Here is a 26,216-nt window from a genome sequence, read left to right as displayed (position 1 = left end):
GTTCTTGTAAATAAATAAATAAATAAATAAATAAATAAATAAATGGCTGTATAAGTATTGTCTCTCACATGCAAAAAATAGAAATCCAAACCTAGTGATCATCTGATGCCCCACTCCCAGCCCCAGATACAGCCGTAGTGTGCTAGAGCAGAATTACCAGCAGGCACCTTTAGGAAATCATACCATGTCCTTACAGAGGATAGAGTCTCAAAGACAATTTTTCTTTTATTTCCTCAATATTTTGTGGACTTATTTTTGATGTCAATAAAGTAGAAAAATGTAAGACTTGTGTATTATGTGGTATGCATATCTGTAATAGATAAGGTATGGTGTTGCTTGGTACATTCATTGTTACAAAATGTCTGTGATGCACGTATTTGCTCTCTAGCTTGGTGACCTCTTGGGTGCAAAATCTGTGGTGTGCACTGGGGGTTAAAGCATACCTTATGCATTTTTGTCTGAATGCACTTCCCAGGAACACTTCAGTAGACTTTAAATCCACCCCACAGCCACACAACACGCATCACAACATCACAGCCACACAACACACACCCCTATCTACTGCTCACCTTCGCACTCATCTTGTGTAGAGACACTCAGCCTGTTCTCAGAACCTCAGCAACATGGCAACATAGACACCCGTTCCATAGACGAGTTCTTTAGCATTAGATAAAAACACATTGCTTTAGCTTTCACCAGTCTCTCTCCTGCATGCTGATGTGGCTATGATGAGAGGGCATAGAATGCTTTTTTTTTTTTTGCTTTAAAAATCATTTACTTTAAAAGCTGTATATGTGTGTGCATGCTGTGGCACAAGTGTAGAGATCAGAAGATAACCTGGGTGTGGTTAATCCACTCCTTCTTCATTGTTTGAGCATCTTTCTAGTTCATAGCTACATCTTCCAGGCAGGCTCACTCATAAGCTTTGACCAACTTTGTGTCTACCTCCCATCTTGCTTCTTCTGGCTGAATCATCTCCCTGACACATGTTTTAGCCCTTTAAAGAATAACTATTTTTTGCTTTGTCTTGGCCATATTGTTAAATGATCATGTGTTTGTGTCTTTCAATCAGTTTTATGTGATAAAATTTCACCAACAGGATTCTTTACATTCTTGTAAAGATCTTCAGCCCTTGTGTTCTTACTTTCAGTGTACTTACATGTTCTATTAACAGATTTCCAGTTATGATTTTATATGAACATTTATAAAGGCTAATGGACTGAGATTTTTTTCCACTGTGTTATTGTGAAGTTTGGTATTGGTACTGTGCTAGTTTTAAAATAAAATATAGGTCCTCCTTTATATTAAAAAGGATGTTAAATTTACAAATTTTTATATTATTTAAATGCACACCCAGTGCATTTAAATTTTCCAGGCCTGAGTTTTCTCCGTGATTCTTGACCTCAGAAAATGGAGAAGAACCCTGAAATCCTACAGTGCCCTTTTGGGGTACACCCCAGTGACTCAAGACTTCCTAACTTGTCCCAAGTTTGTACAATTGTCAACACCATTAACAGTGCAACTCTTTAACACATGGGCCCCTGAGGGACCTGACAGCTCCAGCAGGTGTCTTCTAACTCATGTTCTGGAAACAGTTCCCACCTTCTCACTTTCAGCGTTGAGATTTGAGCTTTCTTTCTACCGTAGTTTTACTAGTCTTTTTTAAAGCACCTGAAGGCCTCTGGATGTATTTTAAGAATGCTATCTTGGATATATTGATGAGTATCCTGACTTATTTATGTCACTTTCTAAGATTGTAATACTTGGCATCTTTCAATTTTGTGATTTCCCAGAATTCCTATGGTTACATTTTAAAAATCTCTTGGTTCATATTTTCAATGTCTATGTGGCTGGAGATATATATATATATATATATATATATATATATATATATTCTTCATGTTTAAAAAATGCATTTATTCTACCAAAAAGCTAATATGCAATTAATTTTGGAGCTATCTAAGATGAATATTTTCTGTTCATAGTATAAGAAACCAGTTGTCTACCTAACCAATATGTTATCAAAAATAAAGCAAAAATCAACATGTAAGCTCATTTAAAACTTAAAAAGTAAGTTATAAAATATGCAGAAGAAAAATGAAAGTACAAGGCCAAGTGTTTGCAATGTATTAGCAAGCACATTAAAGTCACATGTGAAGGATATTAATTTAACATAATAATGGGGCCACTCGATAACTGAGCTAATGCAGTGAGCACACCTGTTATGAAGGTGACATTTGTCAGTTTCAGTAGATAAGACTCTACATGTGGTAAATTTGTAAAGGATAAGAGACAAAGTCTGGAATTTAATCATAAGAATAACTCTAATACTTACCTATGAGTCACTTGGAATAGACTGGGTGTCGATTCTGTGTGTTGGTGTGGCTATGCAGGGAAAGAGGCTAAGATCAAGGCTGGCAAAAATGAAGTTCCAGACAACTATTCAGAATAGCAAGACATTAGACAGCAGCTGGATGTCTTGGCTGGGGCACATGTCGACCTCTGAATGGGCAGCTGAATATGTTACACAAGGGAACTGAGTGGAGAGAGAAAGCTTAGTTGTGTAGCCTGGACCAGAGGGGAAGAGAGCACAGCCTAGGAGGAAACTCGAGCTAGAAAGGGCATTGGGGATCAGCACAGCACAGCACAGCACAGCACAGCTCAGCTCAGCTCAGCTCAGCTCAGCTCAGCTCAGCTCAGCTCAGCACAGCTCAGCACAGCACAGCACAGCACAGCACATTCCAGGCTCCTGGTTGGCAGGAGTATTCCTCTTCAAGCCCTACTCAGACCAGGGAGGCCTCAATGTGGGTCAGGGTGGAGTATCTAGTGGAGAAGTTGGCTCTAGGCTGAGGAAGGCTGGGCTGAGTCCTGACAGGCACACTCTTCCCTGAGTCCAGTATGCCAAGTCCACTAGCACAGGGATGGTGTGAGGACACGGTACACTCTACCAGATCTCCTAGGTTCACTCTCATCGACTTTCACATACTGGGTGGTCTGTGGTGAGAGTGAACTTCTCTAGGTCCCTGTGTTTTCCACTGCACAACAGAGGTAAATATGGACCCCATTCTCTAAGGTTTAGGGTGAGGGGAAGGATCATATGTGAAACACTTAAATGTTCTGTGCCCAGCTCCTGCTACTGCCCAGCTGTCTTTGGCAACTGACAGAGGCATGTCGTATTGAGTCTCTGGGAGACATCCCCCTATATTCTAACTCCTTGGTCTCTCTCAGTTAACTCTCCTGTCCCTCTGTCCTGCTGCTATCATGCTGCCTCCCCTGCCAAGTCTCACAAAGTGTGTCCTCAGCCCCCTGCAGGTTCAGAAGACAGTGCCTTGGAGCAGACACTCCCCAGCAGTATTCTTCACTTCCTCCGCCTAGTGCACCGCTCCTATCCCCAGGACCCAGCATGGAGGACCCCTGACTTCCTCCAGACCATGGCCATCATCACTTTCCCCCTGGAAACACAGAAGGTAGGACTTGCCTTGCTCAAAGGCCTCAGGGTGGGGAGCTATGAACGTCATCATCCTTCACGGGTGAAGGGCCGCGTACCTCCCTGCCTCCCAAAGTTAAAACGCACGTTAAGCAACTTGACTGAACGAACACAGAATAAACAACATGGGTAATTTCTCTTTTCTTGGCTGAGATGCAGCCCAAGGTCAATTTCAGCTCCAGAGTTCAGTTTCTATTTGTTTTAGCCCTTAGAAATCTCAGTAATGTGGCATGTGATCCTAGTTCAAGTTCAAATATATATTTGGTGGAAAACATACTATCCTGGTGGTGGGAAACCAGTACCCCATGCCAGGGACCTCTTGTCACCTGTGCCATGGGCAGAGACTAGGTGTTACCACTGTCTTTCCTTCCATCTTTTCTTCTCAGGAAGTTTTTCTGTCTTCAGGCAGCTTGAACTTGAAACAGCTCTTTTTCTGGGTAGTAGGTATGTGAGGGGCCCAGCTCAGAACCCTATGGACCAAGAAGAGAGAGGACTCAGGTCTAGAAGAGGGAGTGTTGAATCTTGATTGCTGGGAGATTAGAAGAGGGGCTTTGGAAAGAACTGTGAGTTTGAGTCAGAGAACCAATCCCAGGTGTGGGATCAGAGGAGTCAGGAGCACTGGGGATCTGAGTGAAAGCAGGCTGTGAGAACAGAGGTGGGGGTGGGGGGGGGGGCAGAGGATTAAACACAGGAAGAAGACAGGCAGAAATCTGCATTCAGTCCCCACCCTGGTGGATTAGGAAGCAGAGACCCAGATGTGATGTTTGTTTGCAAGTTCTAACATTAGCTAGAAGAGCTTATTAGAATCAGGGCTTTTGACCCCTAACTTCCAGAGTTGAGCATGGACGCTCATCACCACGTGCTAAAAAAGCTAGTGAAGTGAGTGAAGGGCCCTGAATCTGCCCCTTCCAGAGGTGTGTACATGGAGAAAATGCTCATCTCCTGAGCCCCTGGTGCTTTGTGAAGCCCCAGATGAAGGCAGTACCAGAAAAAGAACAGAGCCTCAGAAAGAAAAATGTCCCTCTGTGTCTCTGGGCTCAGGCCCATCTGGTCAAAGGGTGGCAAGACTGAGAAATGCCACCTTTCCAAGATTTAAAGTGGCATTTCTCCAAACCTGTCTCCCTCCCATTATGATCGGCTTAAAATAAACAGCTGACTAGGTGTGAAGTCTGGCCAGTGCTCCCTATCTATGAGCACTGTGCTTGGGAGTGTTTCCAGCTTCAGACAGAAATCCTTTTAGACATTAAACGTGTTTTTGCCTGTCCCCAACATGTGCAGATATCTTTCATTACTATTCCATAAGCCTTACATTTTAATAGCATTCATGTTGTATTAAGTACTGCCACTCAGGTGGAGATGATGAAATATCAGGGTGGGGGGATTTGGGCAGGATCTATGTAAATATGCTACCATTTTGTATAACAGAATTGGGCATCCGCAGAGTTTGGTGTCTTCAGGGGTTCCTAGAGTCATATCCCATGGACTCTAAGGGACAAGCATATTTAGTTTAAATAAAAAGATTAAATATAAAGACTAGAAGATGCATAAAAATGAGAAAATGGTCGCACAACAGTTTGACAAATCCATATCTATGCAAATAACTCGCTAGAAATGAGCAAAGCCAGAAAGACCCAAAGAAGGCCCAGCTGGCTGCAGCTGGGAGAGACCCAAATACAAGCTTGGCCAGGTGACCTGGGCTGAGCAGGGAGGACAGTCTTTCAGGCTGCTCTTACTGTCCCCAGTGGGTCTTAGACAGGGAACTAGGCTCCCAAAATCTGTGGCCTGACACTGTGACCCTGGTGCTACCTCAGCCTGTGTCTGAGCAAGATTTGGCATCTGCCGAATGGGAGGACTTTAGCCAAGTGCACTCTGGCCCAAGGTGCTTCCTCCACAGCCACCTGTCACTTCTGTGGGAGGGAGATAGAGGAGAAAGTCTCTCCTCCACAGATCGTCTCCCCAGCCAACCATCTCAGCAGGCCAAGCAGGCCCCATCTTAGGGCTTCTGCTCCAGCTTTGAAGTAGCCTTCATGCTTCCTAGCCTCAACCAAGTCATCCCTGCCAGGTCTTTGTGGCACAGACAATGAGACAGAACCTCCTCTTGCAGGCGGCTGGTGGCCAAAAGCCTTCCATTTGCTGTGAATTTATATGGCATCTTTCCAGTCAAGGCCGCACAGAGCTAATTAATGCAGTCACCACCTCCCTAGGTGCCATTAAATTCATTTTATGACTTAATTAAGAATGGCTGCATTAATTTTATGAATGAGCAAAGGGAGGTGCCAACAGATGAAGGCACATGAAAAGTTCACGGGGCGGGAGTCAAGAGTCCCTGGCCATGTGTCCTTGGGTCTATCGTTTGGCCTCTTGGCATCTCCATGTTGTCCTGGACTATCTAGGAGAATGAGCCCTGCCTGCTTGCTTTCTTGCTTGCTTGCTTGCTTGCTTGTTTGCTTTATTTATTTATTTATTTATTTATTTATTTATTTATTTATTTATTGCAAATCCTCAGTGAGAGCCTACGTGTCAGTTGGCTTTGGAGATCTGGGAGAGATCCTCCAGCACTACCTCTCTGTCCTTCTCACCTAAGGATGCTTTCTGTCAGTGTTAGCAGGGCTGGGACAGGTGGAATGCTGGGGACAGCTGAGTCCCAGAACCAGATGTTGCCATGCCCAGTATGGCATTCTAGACCTCCATGCTGGTCTCTGACTCTGTGACTCTCAAAGTGCATCTCAGACAGATGTGGCCACCTTACAAGTTTGACCCTGGGGCCAATCTCATGCCTCTGCAGAACAGGTTTGCATGCAGGAGTTAGGTGGCTTTGACAAGGATCTTGCCCACAGTGGCTTGTGGGCAAAGGCTTCCAAACAGAGCCAACTACATTGTTCTGTCACTTCTCCCAGGAGGCCACGTCTGAGTCCTCTAGAAACACCAGCAGTCCCGGGGATTCTGTGGAAGCCAGCCATGCTGCTGAGGGGTTCCAAGCTTCTTTCAAGCCACATCCAGCTCGGAGGCAGCTGAGGGAGTTCATGCAAGTCCTCCTGAGGGAGCTGCTGATTGGGGTGTCCAGCCCCAAGCAGTGGCTACCCTTGGAGGTCCTCCTGGAGGTAGGTTAGAAGGGGCGTGTTGGTGGACTGTGTGCAGTGGGAGGAGACTGGCTCTCAAGGGCAGGGAATGCCCAGACCTAAGACACCAGCTGCCATTGGAAGTTGCACTGCAGTGTCTTGGGGTGGGGCCTGTGAACCTCAGGCCAAGGAGGACCAATAGATGAATAGATGGGTGATCCTTAGAAGCAGAGTCTGAGGCAAGGGTTTTGTGGAAGTGATTTGTAAGTAAGTATTCAGGAGAAGGGGAAGAGAAGCAGAATTCTGGGGCAGAAGCTTGTTCATGAATGGATTTAGCTCTGGTCCCTAAAGCCAGTGGCATGCCGTGTCTTAGAGTCAACTTTACATTGAGATACCTGCCAGGTGGCCATTGGCTATGGACTCTTCTGACTTGTTTCTTCACCCAAAGAGAGAGCTTTATCTCCTGGGTGAGATGGTTGGGTTATCAGAGGACAATACCTCAGAGAAAGGCAGTCATGGCCAGGCAGCAGCCCATACTCACTAGCTCATACCAAGGAGAATGTGGTCACTAAGGGGACACGACGATTCAATGGCTGGTGTCTCAGTCCTGGGCCATGTTTTCAGGCTTCCCCGGATGGTGCCACCAGCCAGCAGAAGCGAAACTTCCAGTCTGAGGTCTTACTTTCCACCATGGACATATTCCATGTCCCAAGCGGGGGTAGCATGTCGACCCTAAGAGGTGAGTGAATGGCTTCTGTGCTCTTCTCTGTCCCTAGTGTTGGGCAGCTCGATGGGACACCAAGATTCCCAGGTTGAGGAATCCTGGCATGTCCACTTTTGCATCTGTCTTCAGTGAGAGTCGGTTGACCTCTATTGACACGGGTTGGGATAAGGGGATGGTTGCTCTTTTCCATGAGACTTACCATAGTTGGGCCATTCTGAGGTAGAAACTCCTGTCTTCTGGGTTCAGATCAATCTCCAATGACTTCATGAGAAACATGACTCATGTTTGGAGACTGTGAGATAATTGAGCCTAATACACTCTAAACCTTACAAATGCTAATGACAGACTCACTGCCCAGTAAGCATTTCTTGAACAAAAGGCCCTGGGTAAAGATACAACCATCCTGCAACACTTGAGACCTTAGTTTCAGGACAGCTGAGGCTTCATTTAAAAATCAAGGCCATGTCCCACCAGTGTTTTCTGAGCCACAGGAGTCCCATGCAACACAGCTTGCCTCTAGAATTTTCCCCTGCCACACAGCGTGCAAACCTGGCTTGTGTCTTTCTCTTGATTTCTGGCATGGAGGAGAGTAGGGGGGCTGTATAAGCAGAATGCTGTCATGGCAACCCAGTGTTCATCTTGTCTCTGTCTCTGGATGGCAGTGTGACTGGGTTGCTGACCTGGACTGTGCATGGGACAGTCTTGGTTAACTTAGGGCGGGTCTAGGAATCATCTGAGATCTCCACACACTGAGGCGAACACACTGCCTGCTGTGTAAATGAGTCTGGTTACCTGCTTTACATTATGGCTCTTTCCACAACTGCCCTAGTTTGCCTTCTACTCTGTGATAAAAGTCAATGGCCAAAAGCAACTTGGGAGGACAGGGTGTTTGGCGTATACATCCTGATTCAGTCCATTACTACGGGGAGTCAAGGCAGCAAGGCACAAAGAGAATATAGAGGGAAGCTGCTTACTGGTTTGCTCCCCATGGATTGCTCAGTTTGCTTGCTTTCTTCTACAACCCAGGACCATCTTCCCAGGGCTCCTGCCACCCTCAGTGGATTGGGCACTCTCACATCAATCATTAATCAAGAAAATGCCCCATTGCCTTGATTATAGGCCAATCTCATGGAGGAAAACCCACAATTTATGCTCTTTTGGTCCAAGATGACTCTAGCTTGTGTTAAGTTGTGTAAAAACTAGCTCACACATCAGTCCAGCGTGAGAGCATGACCATGAGTTCCCTTCTCATTGGCCTTGAATATTCAACTATCTTGTTATGAAAACATGAAGTCAAGGAACCCCAAGAGGAAGTGTTCTCTTGGTTGTCTCCTCATCTCTTGATTTATATCACTAACTGGCTTATTTAAGATCAGTTTTTTTTGAATAAACATGTGTTCTCTGTGTACCTACTAGAGACTCCATCTTTATAACACTGGGGTACACAGGTGACTAGGACCTGTGTACCACAAGGGATTTGTAGGCTGTGGGGTGGAGAAACCCATTAGACACTAATCTCCGTTTGTTTTCTTACCTTACACAGGCAGTAGGGAACCTCAGCCAAATACAGAAGCTGGTACTGTGCCTTCCCTTGCAAGCATTTCCTACTTCACCCAGAAGCTGGTTGAGAAGCTGTATAGTGGGATGTTCTCAGCAGATCCCAGGCACATCCTCCTGTTCACCATAGAGCACATCATAGCGGTAAGAAGCTGCATCACCAGGGTGGTAAGAAGCATCCTGTAGATGGACTAGGAGTCTTCTTAGTTCAGCTATATCATCTTTCCTGGAGCTGAAATAGAATCCAAGGTAGATAGGGAAAAAAGGAAGCTCTTTGAAAGCTAGGCATGCTTGATAGTCACTGCTTACCCTGAAGGTGTTCTCTCAGGCCCAGTCCTTTCTCCTGCCTTCTGCAATCCACACCCACAGCCCTTACTGTGGTTTGAGAGGTGCAGACAGGATGGTGATGAAACCACAAGTCCTAACTCTCAGCAGTCTATAAGCAAATGGAACTTCACAGCAAAGAAATACAGTACTAGCCTATTTACTCAAAGAGAGCTCAACTAACAAGCCATCTTGAAAGAATAAAAAATTGCCCATTATTGACCTGTGTCCTGCTGAGGGTGAATGGACTTATTGAGCTACCTGTGCTAAGACTCTGTACTCTGTCCCTCTGCAACCCCCCTGAGTTTTTGATAAACTGAATAAAGTCTATTGCTTCTAACTCTTTTAGGGGACAAGAGTCAGAAAGGCACAGTTCAGGTGTCCCAGGTGGGCTTGACCTTTGCTTACCAGCTAATCACCCTGACCTCAGCTTCTCCTCCCTAGAGTAAGGTCATATGATAGTCTACTTTATGATATCATGCCACTTAAATAAAATACACACACACACACACACACACACACACACACTGGGACTATTGCTAATTGCTCTTGTAATTATTATTGTATCATTATTGTAATTAACAATGTACCTGTTTTAAAACAAATATAAACAGCATATGTTCATATGCTGAATGTCAGCCACCACACCAGTGTTTCAGAAACCAGTGATTTCTAAATCTATGTTCCAAAATATGGCTGTGGTCAGCTCTTAGCTTCTTTGTCTTTATGAGTTTCTTTTTGAATTCTGCAAATTGCCTTTATTGATCCACTCTTCAGAAGAGGCTCAAGAGTGTAGAAACCTAGTTGACAGATCAGATTGTGTATCACTTAAAAAAATACATTCATTCACAACCCCATGCATTCTTTTCAAAGTCCTCCTAACTATCCTTCCTTCTTCTCTTCCTCCTCTTCCTGGACATCTCCCTCTTCTCAAGACCCCTCCCCCATTTCATGTTCTTTTTTGTAGCCTACTTTGTTTCATTATATTTACTTGAGTGAGGTCATGTACCACTGAGGAGTGTGGGAATGTGGCTCCTGCTCTTTCAGCAACTATTAATTGTCTAGAGTTCCTCTGAGAGGGATGGGGCCATTCCAGACCCCTCCCCCAGTCCGTAATAGAATGTCGGTGGGCCCATCTTTGTACAGGTCATGTGCTGGTGACCATGTACAGCTGCTTTAAGCTTCAGATGCACCATCCACATCATGACTAGAAGACATTCCACAGACGTCCTTCTCATCTTCCAATCCTTAGTCTTTCTTTCCCCTTTTGTGTGCTGTTCTCCGAGCCTTTGGAGGAGGTGTTAGGGCCAAGTCTCCTCATACTGACTAATTGTGAGTCTCTCTGCATTAAGAGGTACCCACTGTACATGGAAGTATCTGTGACTGTGTAACTTTTTGATAGCATTGTTTCCATGGTAAACTGGGTCAATGTGTAAAATTGCAAACTGTTCATGAGTATGTGTGTGTCTCATTTTGGTGGTGCAGGCCATCGAGAACTCGTCTTCCCAAAAGGACACTGTCATGAGTGCGTTATACAGCAGTTTGAATAAAGTCATCCTGTACTGCCTCTGCAAGCCCCAGCAGTCCCTATCCGAGTGCCTTGCCCTCCTCAGCATCCTGGACTTCCTACAGGAGCACTGGGACATCATCTTTGCCACTTACAATTCCAATGTCAGCTTTCTCCTGTGCCTCATGCATTGTCTTTTGCTGCTGAATGCCAGGAGGTAAGAACCGAAGCTTCCTTCGCTGTGCTGGTGGTCAGGGCAGAAAAGCAAGATGCAGAGGGAAGGATATTTAGGGGAAGTCAATATAAATGCGAGAAGTTTTTTGTTCAGCTGGAGAGCTGAAGTTGTGTGCTAGATAGACAAGCCATCCCCAAGTCTGTGTGACCAAGCAACTAGAGGCATCAAAAAATAATAATTTACCTCATTTCCACAATTCTAAGATATTTAATTGATTTCATTTTTGAAGCAGAAGATGCAAACATTAAGTGTATACATTGATTTCTTTTTATATAGCCACATTTCAGAAACATTAATATTTGATAAATGCAATCTCAGTATGGAAAAATGTTCATAATTCAATGTACCATACAAGCTAGAAATAATCTTCTTTGCAGAAAACTACACACAATATGTGTGGAATTCAGAACAATATCAACAAGCACACTTACCAAAGAAACACTGACAAACTGCTGTAGAATAGCACCCTTTCTGGAAGCCCCATTTGAATCTATGGTTCTTGACTGTATTGTGTTCAACTCATCTCCCTGCAAATGGTAAAAGAGATTTACTCTTTCATCTGAAATGCTTGGGAACGAATGTCTTTCATAGCTTAGATTTCTTTAAATTTTGTGAATACTTGCATATCTACTTATATCTATATTTTTTATATATTTCATTTTACATGTAATGTATATATTTATATGTATATATATTCCTTTTTACATATATGTACACACACACACACATAATGAAATATATTGAAGATGGTACCCAGAAGTAAACATCATGTACATTTATTTTGAATATACCTTGCATCTGTGGCCTGACAATAATTTTGTACATCATGTTTAATACAGTTTTGTTTCTATTGGGAACCACATAAGGTCAAGTGTAGAATTTTCCACTTGCAGTGTCATCTTGTTTTAAAAGGCTTCAGATTCTTTTGAACTTCAGTTTGAGGCTGGAGATGCTTGGCTGTACTGAGCCTGTGGGTGTGGCTTCTTCTCAAGAAAGCCATGTTGAGTGAAAGGAGAACAAGACAGTGGGATATTACACATTCCTCTGTTAAGACAGGGTCTCACTATGTAGACTGAGCTGACTCACACAGGGTTCTATGACTGTTTGCATCCACCATCATGTCCGATTCCATCTTTCTCAATCATACTTACACCAGTATAAATTATAAGTTCAATCATTTAAATGAAAGAACCTACATTCTTTAGCTATTCTTATTGAACACCAGTTATCACTAGGGTTGACTCAGCTTATCATTCCAGCCCTTAGGAGGGTGAAGTAGCAGCTCCGGGAAAGCCTCCATCCCAGAGAGGCACTAGTTCTTCCATTTGTTAATTTGAAAAGCATCCGTGTTCGGTGTATGGTTAAGCCTGGAGGCTTTCCCTTGTTTCTTTATGTGGGAGCCCAGCTGAGGTAACCAGAACACCCTTTCACATATTGAGAACAGCAGCTTCTTCAAGCCCCACTGTAGAACATTTTATTCTTTACATTTCAACAATGTTTTTTCTTGAACATGGGCAGATTTGTATTTCTGTGTTTGCTGTTTTAGATTTTATCTACATATTATAAGTATTTTTTTCTTCCCAGGAGGCTGAGCCCTCTAGAAGAGGGCACTCGGCACTATCAGGAATAAGGGCTGCCACAGTGTAAGGCTGCAGGGGAATCCAGTACGTGAGCCATGCACTCCCATTAGAACTGTGGGGCCCTGAAAAAATCAAAATATGAAGCATATGTTTAATAATCCCTAGTGTTGTCAAGATGGTAGTACAGAACCCTTCAACGTATAGGACTCTGTGTAGTTACATGCCCTGGAAACTAGCTCTGGCTATGGGATGACAAGGTCCAACAGAGTCAAGTATCAGTGCTTTGAGGGGTCCAGTTCTGATGACAGGGAAGAGACACTAAGAGATGAATCATTGGCTCTGCTGGAGGCACAAGAACAATTCCACAGCTAAGACGATCTACAATGATAAGACATTTTTTTTCCTGCTGAATGGAAATCCATCATTCAATATCAGCTATGGAAATCATTAAGCTGTACTTTCTTTAACTTGGCATACTTTTCCATCTTGGTATATACTGAGTTTTAGGAGTGGCCTCTTACAAAAGAACCATGGCATGGTCCCAAGGAAACTTGAGTTTACTGTGAAATTTTTCTTGTTTACTAGTTATCCGGAAGGATTTGGATTGGAGCCCAAGCCCAGAATTACTCCTTATCATCAAGTCTTCCTTTCTCCAAATGAAGAAGCGAAAGATAAGAAGGAGGGGGGCCTCCCAAGTCTGGGCGATGGTACGTTCTGCCGGGCGTTCTGTGTGGGGGTGAGTTGAACAGCAGCAGTTGCAGTGTAGGCTCCAGACAGAATGACAAGGGATGAATGAGAGGAGAGATGCATGAATGGAGGATGAAGGCACAGATGAGAGGATGGAGAGGTGGACAGGAGGATGGAGGTATAGAATGTTAGATAGAGGGGTGGGTGAAAAGAAGACAAAGAAACGCATCTTCCTCCAGTCCCTTGGCTGCTCACTTCTAAGTTGAAACTGGCATGCCAGGTCAAACCAGTACCTCGCTACCACAATTGTCAGTTTATAACACACATACTCACGCACACGCACATGTACACACACATGCACCAAAGCACACACGCACACTCATCCATGTCCTTAAGAACTGCATCCTTTCTATCTTGACTGAGAAGGCCCAAGCCTCTGCTGCTGGATTTGAAGTCTGTACTACTCGCCTTCTGTCCCCTTGTAATACGAACCATCAGAATGAGCAGCACATCTGGGCTGTGGACAGAGAGGCTCCCAAGCCTTTCTGGTTTCATAAACTTGTGGCTTTAAACTTTATATGGACACAGTACCAGTTACAGCGTGCATGGCTACACTCTGGAATTTGGTAGAGGTGGGATTAGCAAAACAGACCCCAGGCCTAGGGAGTAGCTCAGTCAGCAAAAATGCTTACAGAGTAAGCATGAGGATATGAGTTCTGATCCCTTCTGCTCATGTAAAAAGCAGACCATGGTGGCAAATGCCAGTAATCCCAGAGCTGGGGAGGTGGACATAGGAAGATCTCAGAGACTTACAGGCCAAACAGCCTAGCCAAGCCAATAAGCTGCTGCTTCAGGTTCAGCCAGAGTGAGGTAGAAAGTGATAAAGACATCTAACACTGATCTCTGGCCTCTGTGTATCCACGTGTCTGGATAAACCTCCACACACATAGTTCAAGGGACTAAAGACTTCAGTGTACCAAGCAGAGTTGGCTTGTAGATGTGTCTAGGTTTCAGATAACCTAGGGCACTGAGAAGGGCAAAGTCTGAGAAGAAGATCCAATGTTAGGAAAATGAAATGGCTCACCTGAGCACATCCTTGCATTTGGGCTCCATTCTCCACAGAGACCAACATGTTTAAGAAGATTCGTTAGGAGATTCTTGGAGGTAACCCTTTAGCTATTGTCTTAGTGCTTCCATTGCTGTGAGGAGACACCATGACTAAGGCAACTCTTATAAAGGCAAACATTTACTTGAGGCTGGCTCATAGTTCCAGAGGTTTAGTCCATTATCATTATAGCTGGAAGCATGGCAACATGTAGGCACACATGGTGCTGGAGAAGGAGCTGAGAGTTCTACATCTTGATCCCAAGGCAGCAGCAGAAGATTCTCCTCTGCAGGTAGCTAGGAAGGGGGGGTCTCTTCCATACCAGGTAAAGCTTAAGCATAGGACTTCAAAGCCCACACCCACAGTAATGCACTTCTTCCAATAAGGCCACAACTACTTCAACAAGGCCACACCTCCTAACTATTCTCATGGACCAAACATTCAAACCACCGCAGTTACTGAGGAGTCATGCAAGGGATGCCCCAGGTATCAGAATTGGGGATTGGAGAAAGACTCCTTTATCCCTTGATCTCATGTGTTAGATTTGGGCATGAGAGGCAGACAGGACTTAGTAAGAGGTAGTTAGACATAGGAAGAAGGAAAGCCAACTTACACGGTTGTTGGTAGCTTTTGCTGTACATACTGACTTCTGAGGGGAGCTTGCAAAACTGAGGTGATCATCAAGACAATAAGGCATGATATTCAGTCTTGTGGCCCTCTTACTCCAGTTTGCGGGATGCCACCCTCACTGTGCTGTGTACTCTCTTTCTTAGTCCAGCAAAGCATCCAGAAGTCAGTACGGGTGCTCTGGCAGCAGCTGGTGGCACAGAGGCGACAGACCCTGGAGGATGCCTTCAAGATTGATCTCTCTGTGAAGGCTGGGGAAAGTGAAGTGAAGATTGAAGAGGTCACCCCACTCTGGGAGGAGACGATGCTCAGAGCCTGGCAGCATTACTTAGGTCTCTGTCCCCTCAAGTCAAGGGACAAAAACTGCTAGGTCTCATGGAGTCATTATCTGCCAGGGTTCCACTCAGGGCCAGAGCCTTTTCTATACAGGATTCTACCCAAAGCCAGGACCTTTTCTGTTTCATACATTTGGTGGGTGTGGTTTACATCACTGAAACGTTTCTTATCTGTCCTCACAAAGAATGAATGATATATTTACCTGCTGGGAAAAAGGAAGGCTGGAAGTACTAACCAAGCAGACAGCTTGCAATAATCCCTTGGAGGGACTGGCCACTTGTCCAGGGTTCCAGCTAAGGCTTATGAGATTGGAGCACTAGGTCTGGTCCTACTGATCAATGATCGGCTTTGAAACTTTGCTCTAAACTACACAGCAGCCTTGAGCTTCAGGCTCTGTACTGTCACTTCATAAAGTGAATGATTATTCTTAAAATATTAGCATAAAACAAGTATTCTGCCTTCATAGTTATCATTTAGCAATGAGATTTTGCTTTTGCTTGGTGGTGAGGTTTCGAGGTTCAAAATTCATATGCTTCTTTAAAGTCTTTCAACATCACAAAAACTTACAGCATCTCAAGAGGTAGGTGCTTGCTTATCTATTGGCTTACTGTGTGACATCCAGAGCCCTTATCTAACTGGCTTTCCAAATTGCACTGGAAAATATGCATGCATATGTCTTTCTTAGTCCTTTCATGCTGTTTACATAAACAGCATAAGCTGGATAGCTTATGAATAACAGAAATTCAATGTCTTAGAGTTCTAGAAGCTAAGAAGTCCAAGATCTGGGTCTATGAGATCAGTTGTCTAGTCAGGGATCTGTTTGCTTCCAAGTCAGACCTTGTTGTAATATCCTCTAAGGTGTGCTTGGATGTTTTCTTTACCTAACGGAATGGAAGGACAGAGAAAGTCTGAGCCCATTTCCTTCAGCCCCTTTATAAGACATGAATCCATCCATGAGGACAAAGCCTCATGACTTTGCCACTTCCTAGCATCACAATGGGGATATTAGAACAGGAATTTTGGAGGGAGCACACTTAAGCCGTGGCAACAGGTGTACATGTTACAAGTTTGGAGCCACAATATCAGACTGTGTGCTGGAGAAAAGTGTAATAAAACAAGACACACATGCCCATGGAGATGCAAAGGTACACAAAGCTGGGACTGACTCTGAAGTGCTCCTCTGCTAGCAGTCAGGTACGGAACACTTAAAGGCACTTCCAGGGCCTTTGAGCATATTCTTTTAGCCCGCCCTCACGACACACAATGGGTCTGAATTCATCCATCTCCATTCCATCCTATGAGAACACCAAGGTTTAGTAACTCTGGGATGTCACCACATGTTCTCATGTTTTGCTAGACACCAACGAGCCTTGGAGCCAGAAGTTTGGAGCAAGTCTAGGGGCCCCAGAGGCCACACACATTTCTTAGTGGAAGGAACATCTGAAGACAGTAATGTGAGCCTGTAGCTTATGCTGCTTCTCTTTGGCAGAACGGATACAGCATCCGGGCCCTAGAGGACCCTTTGCCAGCCAAGCCAGCTGTGGAACTGGTATGAATGCTCTTCTTTCAGCTTTAGCTCTGATTTCCTCCCACAGCATCTGAGAAGAAGTCACTGGCCAGTCGCTCAAGTGTCTCACAGCACAGCAAAGTGACTTCGTGGAGTGGGAGCCTATCCTCAGCCATGAAACTGATGCCAGGGCGGCAGGCAAAGGATCCTGAGTGCAGAGCAGAGGTAAGTCTAGAACCCTTGGCCTGGGATCTCAAATCCCAGTTGTGGTGTCTCCTCTCTGTTGTTTGCTACTTGTAATCACTTTCCACAATCTGAGTGTCTGAGGATGTGCCTGTGGCTTCCCAGTTGGGGCTACATATAGAAAAGCCAGGTCTAAAGCTGGCTTTAACTGGAATTGGATCTGGGTTTCTCTTCAGTACCAAGAGCATGTGTTCTTGGAACACTTACATTTTTAAAAACAAGTTCATTTTGAAACAAGGAGAACATGATTCAAATTTTAAAATCGGCTAGACTTCCCTACACTGGTCACCCTGTTGGAATGGGCACAGAACCAGCCACAGACAAGGATACTAAAGAGTGGGCATGGAAGGTTCTGGAAGGAGGGAGCAGAGGGCTTCCCCATTTCACACTGCAATGAGACCCAGCAGCCCTCAGACCCCACATCCATCACTCATTTCCATGAGCCGCCTTTGTCGTTACCAGAAGGCACAGTTCTCAGGTACATATGTACACTGTGATGTCATAAGATAAGAGCATCAACTATTTGCCCTGGGGTCTGTTTAATTATTTTTAAAAATTAATTTTGATTATTACAGCTGATTACACCTCAGTGAGCAATGTAATTGATATTTTCTAATGTATCCCAAGGAACACTTTGTATAACACGCTTTTTGTTGTTGAAGGTTAAAGACTCCGTTATTGGTTTTTCCCTAAATATGCCCACATCATTAGTCCCTCCAGTGAGGAGGTCGCCATCTGGAAAAAGCAGCATGGAGACATTATTCAGGCACGAGTGCATGAAATTGGTGTTTTCGCATCTTCTGTCTCTCTTCTGGAAAGAAGAGGCTTGTAATTAAAGGAGTTGGTACTGAAGGAAGCATTATTCATCCGGTGTTATTCCTTATCATGTCAGCGCTGACAGCTCTATAGCACTGATAAATTGTTCCTAGGAGTGAGGCATATGAGGTAGGATTCGTCATGGCTTGCACCTCTCTTCCTCTGCAGGAGAGTATGGACTTGTCCTGACATGGAAGCTGAGCTTTGAGTCAAGGCCAATTTCATAGATGTCACTTACTTTGATAGATGTGATTTTTTTCCTCCTTCGCCCCGCCCCTGCCCCCAGCCCCATCGCAGTCCCTTCTGGGATCAAATCATGATGTTGTCTCTGACACGGTGAAGGCCTTCAGAGTAGGATAAAGGCTGGGCTCTTGGCCTCTCCTCAAACCTCCAAAAGCCAGCACAGGGTGTTCTGGAAGCCATTTAACCACTGTCTGCTTGGAGAATCTTGGGTGATACTCTGGCCAGCCAGTTTTGTCCTTAGCAGGGATATTGCTTTTCTGCCCACTCAATTTCAGTTGCTCTTGTTTCAGAACAAGCTGGGAAGCTGCCTTTCTACCTTGTATTAGAACAATTTGTTTTGGTTCTTGGTTTCCAAGGATTCAATCCATGGTGACTTGGTCTGTGTGCTTAGACAAAACACCATGGAAGGCAAGAATGCGTGGTAGAGAAGAGCTGTTCAGATAGGCGTCACCTCCTAAGGTTTCTAAAACTTCCAAAATAACTTCACTGCCATTAGCTGATGATCAAGTGCTTGACACAATGACACAATGAGCCCATAGGGAACAATTTGTATTCAAACCACAGCCGTAATCAAACACCTTATTTGGGCAGAAACACTGTCATGACATGACATATAGTGTTCATTCATATCATGGGAAGTCAGGTGTGGGTCAGGTAGACAGAAATGCTCTGTATTGTCTCCTCAGTTTTTCTACAGATCTAAGGTTATTCCAAAATGCAAAGCGTATTATTATCTGCTGACTCACGTGGAAAGAAAAGCATTGGCAAACAGAAGAGGGGCCTGGACACAGGGAGGCCGTGGGGAGTGGAACAAGGGAGATTACTTTAAGTTAGAGGCAAGAAAGGGAGAGGCTTGGAAGGCAGAGTGGGGAAGAAACACCAGGCAGGAAAAGCGCAAGGGTACTGGCAAGGGCAAGACAGGAATCAGTGCCAGATACGGAGCAAATGGCACGCTGGATGTGTTCGTAAGTGTGAAGTTGAATGGGGGTATGTGGTGGGGTCTTGTTCATGTAATGGTTAGGTTAAAGGTGATGGCCTTAAGGCAAAAGGGTGTCCAGAGAGTGTTCCATCATTTAAGTGGAGAAGGCTACAGCATTCTAATCCTAAGCCTACAGTGGTAGGAACATCCAACGTCAAAGAACACAGGAAAATTCTGCTACCCAAGGCTGGGATGGATGAAGACAGGAGCCTGCCAAGGCCAGAGGGAATGACTGAGAAGAGAGAAGGCCTGGGATGTGGGGGGAGTGAGAGCAGTGTAGAGAAATGGTTGGCGATGAGGAAGATGAGAATCAGAGGACGAGGGGGTCCTGAAAGAGGGGGGAGTTCATCTGAAAGCATATATCCACTAATCCACATCTTACTGTGTGGAGTGTGAGCTAGACTTCTCCCTACTTATCTCTGGAAAACAACACAAATGCTGTCTACCTGTGCGCAGCTTCCTGTGTAAGTACCCACTAGCCCCATCTGAGGAAAGAGACTCTGTACTAGTCTCCCATCAAAGCCTGAGGCCGTTTGTAGAAGGGCACTCGACAAAGTGCTGAGCCTGTGTCTACCTTTCAACTGAGACACAGTTGCTCATCCTCCTAGTTGCTGTTTTCCATACTATAGCAGAATGCTGAGATGGACGTGTGGAGGGACAGAAGAGCTGGGCAGAGTTTTCATTGGAGATGCTAAAACACCAAAGATAAGCTTTTGTGGGGTTTGCCAAAACCAGAACATTTAATTTTGTTCCAATTGCTTCCAGGGTTCTCCAAAGATTGTCCTTGACCATATATGCCAATTGTATCAGCATCTGCATAACACCATAAGTAGCCATACTTGGGGACCTTGGATAATCTGCCACTCAGAGCCCATCTCCTATCAGCTCCACCCCTGATCATATCCCATAGAAACAGCCTCCCATGGAGCAGCCTTACCCATGGCCAAGGCTCACACCAGCAAGTCAGTGGCAGCTCCATTGAAGGACACTCCTGCTAATGTCCTTGTCAAAGATGTCACTTGTGACCATCTCCTCTAAATACTATTCCTCACCTCTTTGGGGAAAATTTCAAACATATACAGATGCAAAGGAAGCAAATAGTAATCAATGCCTGGTATCAATCCATTCCTTCAAGAACTTCCTCCTCCTCCCTTTCTCTTCCCTGCCACCCCCACCTTCACCTACATTTTCAATGTTTGTGTATACTTGTCTTCTCCCTAAAGAAACCATAAAGCTTAAAAGTAATTGTGGATGAGAGAGTGAGTGTGCAGAACTGGGGGGTTGTGAGAGAGAGGCTTGTGGGTGGCTTGCTGCCATGTCTATGCTAGCTCCCTCATGGTGAGGGGCTGAGGATGCTCTTGCTGAGGCTGAGCCCGGAGGAGGAATGCAGTCTGCAGGTGACACCTCCATCTTTTAGTTTAGTGACTCTGCCCTTCCTCAGTCTGGAGTGAATGTAATCACGGACAAGCCACAGACCTCACTCCCTAGAATATAAAACTTCTGATCACGAGAGGCCAAGGGTTAGACCAGATTTTTCGAAAATAGCTAGAATGAGCTTTGAGACAAAGTCGAGGTGTGTGACCGTGGAGGGAGTAGGAGCTGGGGAAGAAAACGGCAATTACCAAAGCAAGCCGGAGCTCTCAGATGCTCTGTTGTCAAGAGCTGGAGTCAGAGATGTTGAAGAGCTTAATGAAACATTAGAGAATTTGAAGCCCACAGGGTTGTCACACTGAATAATTCTACATAAATATATAGCAAATACAGTCTAATGTTTGTGGGCAAGAAAGGACTTCTACACAAACATAACCTTAAAATATTATTTGGAGCAGGTAGTCTAAAGTTGTGAGACAATTAAAATATATAAGGACTTCTAAAATGGAGGTGCCGAGGGTCTAGAAAGGGGGCTGGTCTTGTTGGCATGTTCTCACTGGCACAAAGAAGAGAAGATATTCACGTGTCCACAAGAAGGGAGATGTGTGGGGTACTGGAAGCTAGAGAATGTCTGCTGAAATCCTGAACATACAGAAAAAAAAACAAAAAAACAAAAACATGAGAGCAAGCAATTAAAACAAAACCCCCCACAAAGAAATGTTTGAAAACAATGTGTTTTGAAATTTTAGTGGTGTGAGCACCATTACTAAGACCTGGGAAATGGGATCTTGGTTTTCATAATTGTGGTAGGTAAAGCTGTCAAGGATTCACTCTGATATCAGATGGCAGGCCCTCCTGGCATGGGGACAGTACATATAAGACCTAATCATCTTATGAACAACACAAGGATGTTTCATTTATGGGGATTTGAACCAAAGGGACCCAGAAATGGTTAGAGGTGGCCAGGATGCTTTCTTGAAGAAGGAAATGGGAGGCTTTTATTGATTTGAGGGTGAGACTAAATTTGGTAATTATTCAGTGATCATTATTCAGGGCACAGTTTCAAAAGGTTTTGTGGGGTTTTTTGTTGTTGTTTTGTTTGTTTTATGTGAGTGTGTGCATGTGTGCGTGCGTGCGTGTGTGTGTGTGTGTGTGTGTGTGTGTGTGTGTGTGTGTGTAACACGTAGATTTAGCATGCTGACCTTAGGGGTTATAAGCTTCTGGCGTCTGTGCAGTGCCTTAACCTCTGAATTTGGAGTCCTGCCTATTAGTACTGTGACTGCCTTATGAGGACACCTTGGCCTTATGGTTTATAAAACATCACAGGACCAGAGGGTTTTCAGTGCTTGAGTCTGGGACTACAGGAACTGCTGAGTCCTTGAGTCCCTTCTGTTGCCAGTGTAGTCATGTTCCATGAATGTCCTGATCTGGACCTTGTGATAAGACTGAGCTGAGAAAGAACAAGGGTGAAGAAGTGCATCCCAGAGCCAGTGGCTAACAGACTAAGCTCCCTCTGAGTTGAAATGGATGACTCATTTCTGAGATGCACAGCATGCTGCAGCTTGTGGCCGCTGCAGCCCAGGCACTGTTTGCAGGCTGCTTTTCCTGAGGAGATAGAGTGCATGCTAGCTCCCCAAAGCATAGAGTTTTAAAGCCAGAGCTAGTTATGCAGTTGCCACTGGCCATTGTCAAGGAGCTTGCATGTGTGGGTGCTGTGCTTTTAAAGACTGCCAGCTCAGGTCTGTTCACCCCAGCATCACCACCAATGTGCACAAGCTGTGGTGCTCTGACATTAGGATGACAACAATGTCACTAAGCAATGGGTTTTGCTCTTCCATTATAGTTTTACAGACCAACGTCATACCCGAAAGTTACACATGTGTAACTGTAGTTTATCACAGTAGACATTTGTCAACAACAGCAGCAGCCCCACCATGGTGCCAGCACCCAGAATCCTGGGAACAATCCACAGCAGACTGAAGGCAGGCAGTGACGCCCCTCCCCACCACCCCTGTTATAAGCAAATTTTATTTGTCACCGTTTATCATGAGCCAGTTACAAGAATCTGAAAAACAGATGTAAATGAACAAAAGCAAACACTGATACCTTTAATGATGTTTCTTCACTGAGTACATCATTTGTGAGGCATCTTTATCTTCATAATAGAAGGATAATTAACATCACTAATTATCTAATTAAGTTCATTAAGCATCCACCAACAGTGCACCGTGAAGTTGACATTATGTTCCACTGTCAACAAATGCTTTTGATTTCTTAGGAAGTAATTAAAATGTAAATTAGCATGCAATTATATGCACAGGGGAAGTTTTGAATCAGATATTCATTTCAAAACTGCTTAGAGCAACATCGTTTTTATTTTTTTTTCTTCTTCTTCAATAAAAAGAATCATTTTGCTATTAGCAGTGAGCATTAAGGTTGCTTTTGCACTGTTCTGTGTTTGAATTATAGCAAGGACTGTACTCCATGACACTCGACTGTGTGTTGAAAGATTTGTTGCTGTGCATTGTGGTCTTCTTTTCCTGTTTGGTGACTTTATTTAGAGTATTTCCTTACGGTTGTATTCTTCGTGTTAAAAAAAAAAAATTACAACTGATCCTTTCTTGAAAAGATGTCTGTAATTCATATTTTAAATTCTCTAACCAAGCTTGCGTTTTAAAGACATTTCAGAGCTAACATATATTTTTTAAAGATACATTTATTTTATGTGCCTGAGTGTATATACTTATGTAAGCACAACATAGATGTGCAGGACACTATGGAAACCAGAAGAAGGTGTCAGATCCCTGGGAGCTGTAGTTACAGGTGGTTGTTAGATATCTATTGTGTGCTGGACCCAAAGCCAGGTCCATTGTGCAAGCAGAAAATACTCTTAATGTCTGATCCATCTTTTTAAAATCTATGCTTATGCACTCTTTTTATCAGTTATGTTTGGGAATTTAACTAGTGCTTTAAGGAAACCAGGATAGATCTATTCTACTTACTCAGAAAAGAGAGACTGTAGCCATCACACATGTGGTCCAGTGGTCCATGGTTGCATTCTGCTTTCTTTATGTAGCCTGTTTCTACATAATTTATGGTTTCTAATGCAATAGTAGAACTGTAAATAGCCCATGGTAGGACTAATAAAATTGGGAGGCTCCTTGGATTAAGACCTTTCTGAAATATTATGGTGTCCCCCAGATACCTGCTGGAGGAAATGCTCCCCAAGAAAGAAGCCTCTTTATCCAAAGCTCTGGAGCTTTCATTAGTGGGATGATCAAGATTAGATCCTGAGTATCTATCTCCTAATACAGCAGAAGGTCCAGGGTACACGATGTTCTCTCTGTTATCTTTGGCATGAATTTCTGTGTCATTTGAGGATTCAGTTGAAGCCATCTGATTAATGTAGTCTCTTGTCCTGATATCAAACTACTTCAACTTCTTCTTGGATGAGATGACTCTCAATGGCTATGCTGGATTTAGGCCTTTCAGTTTTAAATAGATTTCAGATGAAAGCAGAGAACATAGGCATCTGAGACTGTCTTGTTCCCATAAAAAGATCAGGATCATGGCTTGGTTGTGAATAGAACTCACTGAACCACTGACTGCCTAACACTGTGGGTCTAGACAGATACCTGATGGTTGAAACAGAGTGGTTGGTTTTCTAGTGAAACAGAGTGGTGTTATTAAATGCATCCAATGACACTGGTCCTGTGGTGGCTGGCCAGAGTAAGCAAAGCATCACTGTTCAGGATTCTGACCTGCATCCAGATTAAAGGCTCACAGAGATGACATGGTAGCCTATCTCCAATGCACATCCCAACTTCACTCTGAGCTTTGCAGGAAGCTGTGAGCTATGCTGTGCTTACTATCCACTTAATGAAGGGTGGCTTACTCTCATATATCCATTCAAAGTGGACTCCCTTAGCTCATTCATTAAACAGACATTGATGAACCAGCAAGATATACCAATCTGGTAATGCCAATCTGATGTGCAGCAAGTGTCTATCTGACCTACCCAATATGATTTTCTACAGCATGATTTTCCTCTTGATTTATTCTGAAAACTTCTCTTAGTATAGCCTGTCTCACTCACAACTTGAGGTTGCAAACTTCATGCACTAGTGAGTACTGATGTACCTCGCCTAAGTGTGGTTGCCTGCAGACATTTTCATGCTCACCCTTGTCTGGTCTGTACCTTTAACTCAGACAATTGTCACAGTGCTCCATGAACTCTGCAAGCATACACCTCTTTGAATGTCCTTTCAATCATTCAGTCTTTCACAAATGGTTTGTTTGGGGTGATGGGGCAAGAGTTCGAAGCCATTCAAGAGAGCAGGTGCAGGGGTAGTGCAGGTCCTGTGAGTTGTCGGCTCCTTCTCTACCTGGGGTCGCCACTGCATATTGAAGAATGTGTCATTTCTCAATCATTCTTGTGCTAATATTTCATAAATTAAATCACTTGGAAGCATTTAGTCTTACAGTTTAAAGGAAGCCTGCCTGAAATCCTTTTGAAAACTGAACATGGGCCTTGAAAGGAGAGTCATCCTCAGGGATTGTTCTGAGATTCCGATGTCTGCACATGAACTTCTTTGTAACCTTATAACCTAAAAACTGGACTTATGTTCTGGGCTAAGTGACCCCATCCCAGGAAATGCTTTCAATTAGGCATTATGAATTTTAGAATGAGGTGACATACATTTTTGTTGATTTCTCTATATTCAAATTTTAAAGACTTAAATGTATTCATCAGAGCAAAAAAAAAAAAGCTTTATTGTTCCCAAAGACAGAAGTGTCCCCAACTATATAAATGATAGAACGGCAGATGGTCGTGGAGTGGAGAATCAGGCTGGGGCCCTCCTGAGGCGTTGCTGCCATTCACAACCCGCTAGGCGCCCCGCTAGCAGCCCGGCCGCTGGGGCGCCTGTCGCGTGAGTTACAGCCGCGTTCTCGTCCTGGGACCCATCTATTATGAGAAACCATTTTGGTTAATTAAAAAAGTCTTTCAAAGTCTCAGAACGGGAAGTTCAGAAAATTTCTTCTCTTTGCTGTTGTTGATGGGGGTTGGTGCAAACTTGGCTCTTTGGCTTGACAAAGAAGAGAGGAGAGGTTGAACATAGGAGTCAGTATGGAAAGAGTATAAGAAAGCCATTGAGTCTGGTCTTGAACGGACTGAGCACTGAGACTCAGGGGTCCTTGGCTACTAGTCTATCAGCTAGTCCTACCCTAGCAGAGAGAATTAAGGCAGTGGCTGGGAGCTTTGAGTAAAAGGAACAATGTAAGTGAACAAACTTGGATTGGATCAATTTGGATTCATAGACTTTAGCATCAGGGACCCAGTCTACAGACTGGTGACAGTGGAGAAAAACAGAAAGGCTCCTTCTCTCTGAGGAGAGCCAGACACAAAGCCAAAGGAATGAATGATTAAGAAGCCCTGGGTAGAATCAAACAACTAGAGGGAAAATGTCTAATCTGTTCGAGAGTTCTAGAAGGCCTCACAGGAAAGTGACAATGGGGTGAAGGGAAAGAGCCAGTAGCAAGGTCTTAGGTGAGAATGACCTTGAGACTATAGACAGGCCCTTCTTCCTGAGTGTAGATATCAGATGGAGGTGTGGACCAGAAGGAGGAGGAGAGGAGCCAGTTGCTAAGTAGCATCCCAAGTTCTCCAGGGCCAGAGAGGGACATAATTCTCTGTGAGTCCTTCTACTTCTGTGTCTCTATCTCCATCCATCTCTGGCTGTCATGGTTCTTCTCCATAGTCACTCCCCCAGCATTTCACATACAGACTTTTGGTTCAGGCTGGCGTTTGGGATGCTAAAAACAAAAGCC

General features: G+C 44.2%; 1 protein-coding gene across 4 annotated transcripts in view; it reads left to right on the top strand.

The window, feature by feature from the left end:
- Positions 1 to 26,216, top strand: part of Wdfy4 (WDFY family member 4) — a 228,359-nt gene that overhangs the window by 101,057 nt on the left and 101,086 nt on the right. For 3 of the 4 annotated variants that reach the window (XM_076931448.1, XM_076931447.1, XM_076931446.1), the window contains 8 exons: positions 3,303 to 3,467; positions 6,385 to 6,588; positions 7,171 to 7,285; positions 8,814 to 8,971; positions 10,637 to 10,875; positions 13,059 to 13,180; positions 15,039 to 15,224; positions 16,824 to 16,960. In XM_076931448.1, the coding sequence (XP_076787563.1) occupies positions 3,303 to 3,467; positions 6,385 to 6,588; positions 7,171 to 7,285; positions 8,814 to 8,971; positions 10,637 to 10,875; positions 13,059 to 13,180; positions 15,039 to 15,224; positions 16,824 to 16,960 (1,326 nt within the window). The remainder of the gene's footprint in view (positions 1 to 3,302; positions 3,468 to 6,384; positions 6,589 to 7,170; positions 7,286 to 8,813; positions 8,972 to 10,636; positions 10,876 to 13,058; positions 13,181 to 15,038; positions 15,225 to 16,823; positions 16,961 to 26,216) is intronic. The other variant, XM_076931449.1, reaches the window with a different exon arrangement.

This window comes from Arvicanthis niloticus, chromosome 3 (genome assembly GCF_011762505.2).
Source record: "Arvicanthis niloticus isolate mArvNil1 chromosome 3, mArvNil1.pat.X, whole genome shotgun sequence".
In the NCBI taxonomy this organism is placed as follows: Eukaryota; Metazoa; Chordata; class Mammalia; order Rodentia; family Muridae; genus Arvicanthis; species Arvicanthis niloticus.
Note: the sequence above shows the minus strand (reverse complement) of the source record. Positions and strands in the feature narration are given on the sequence as shown.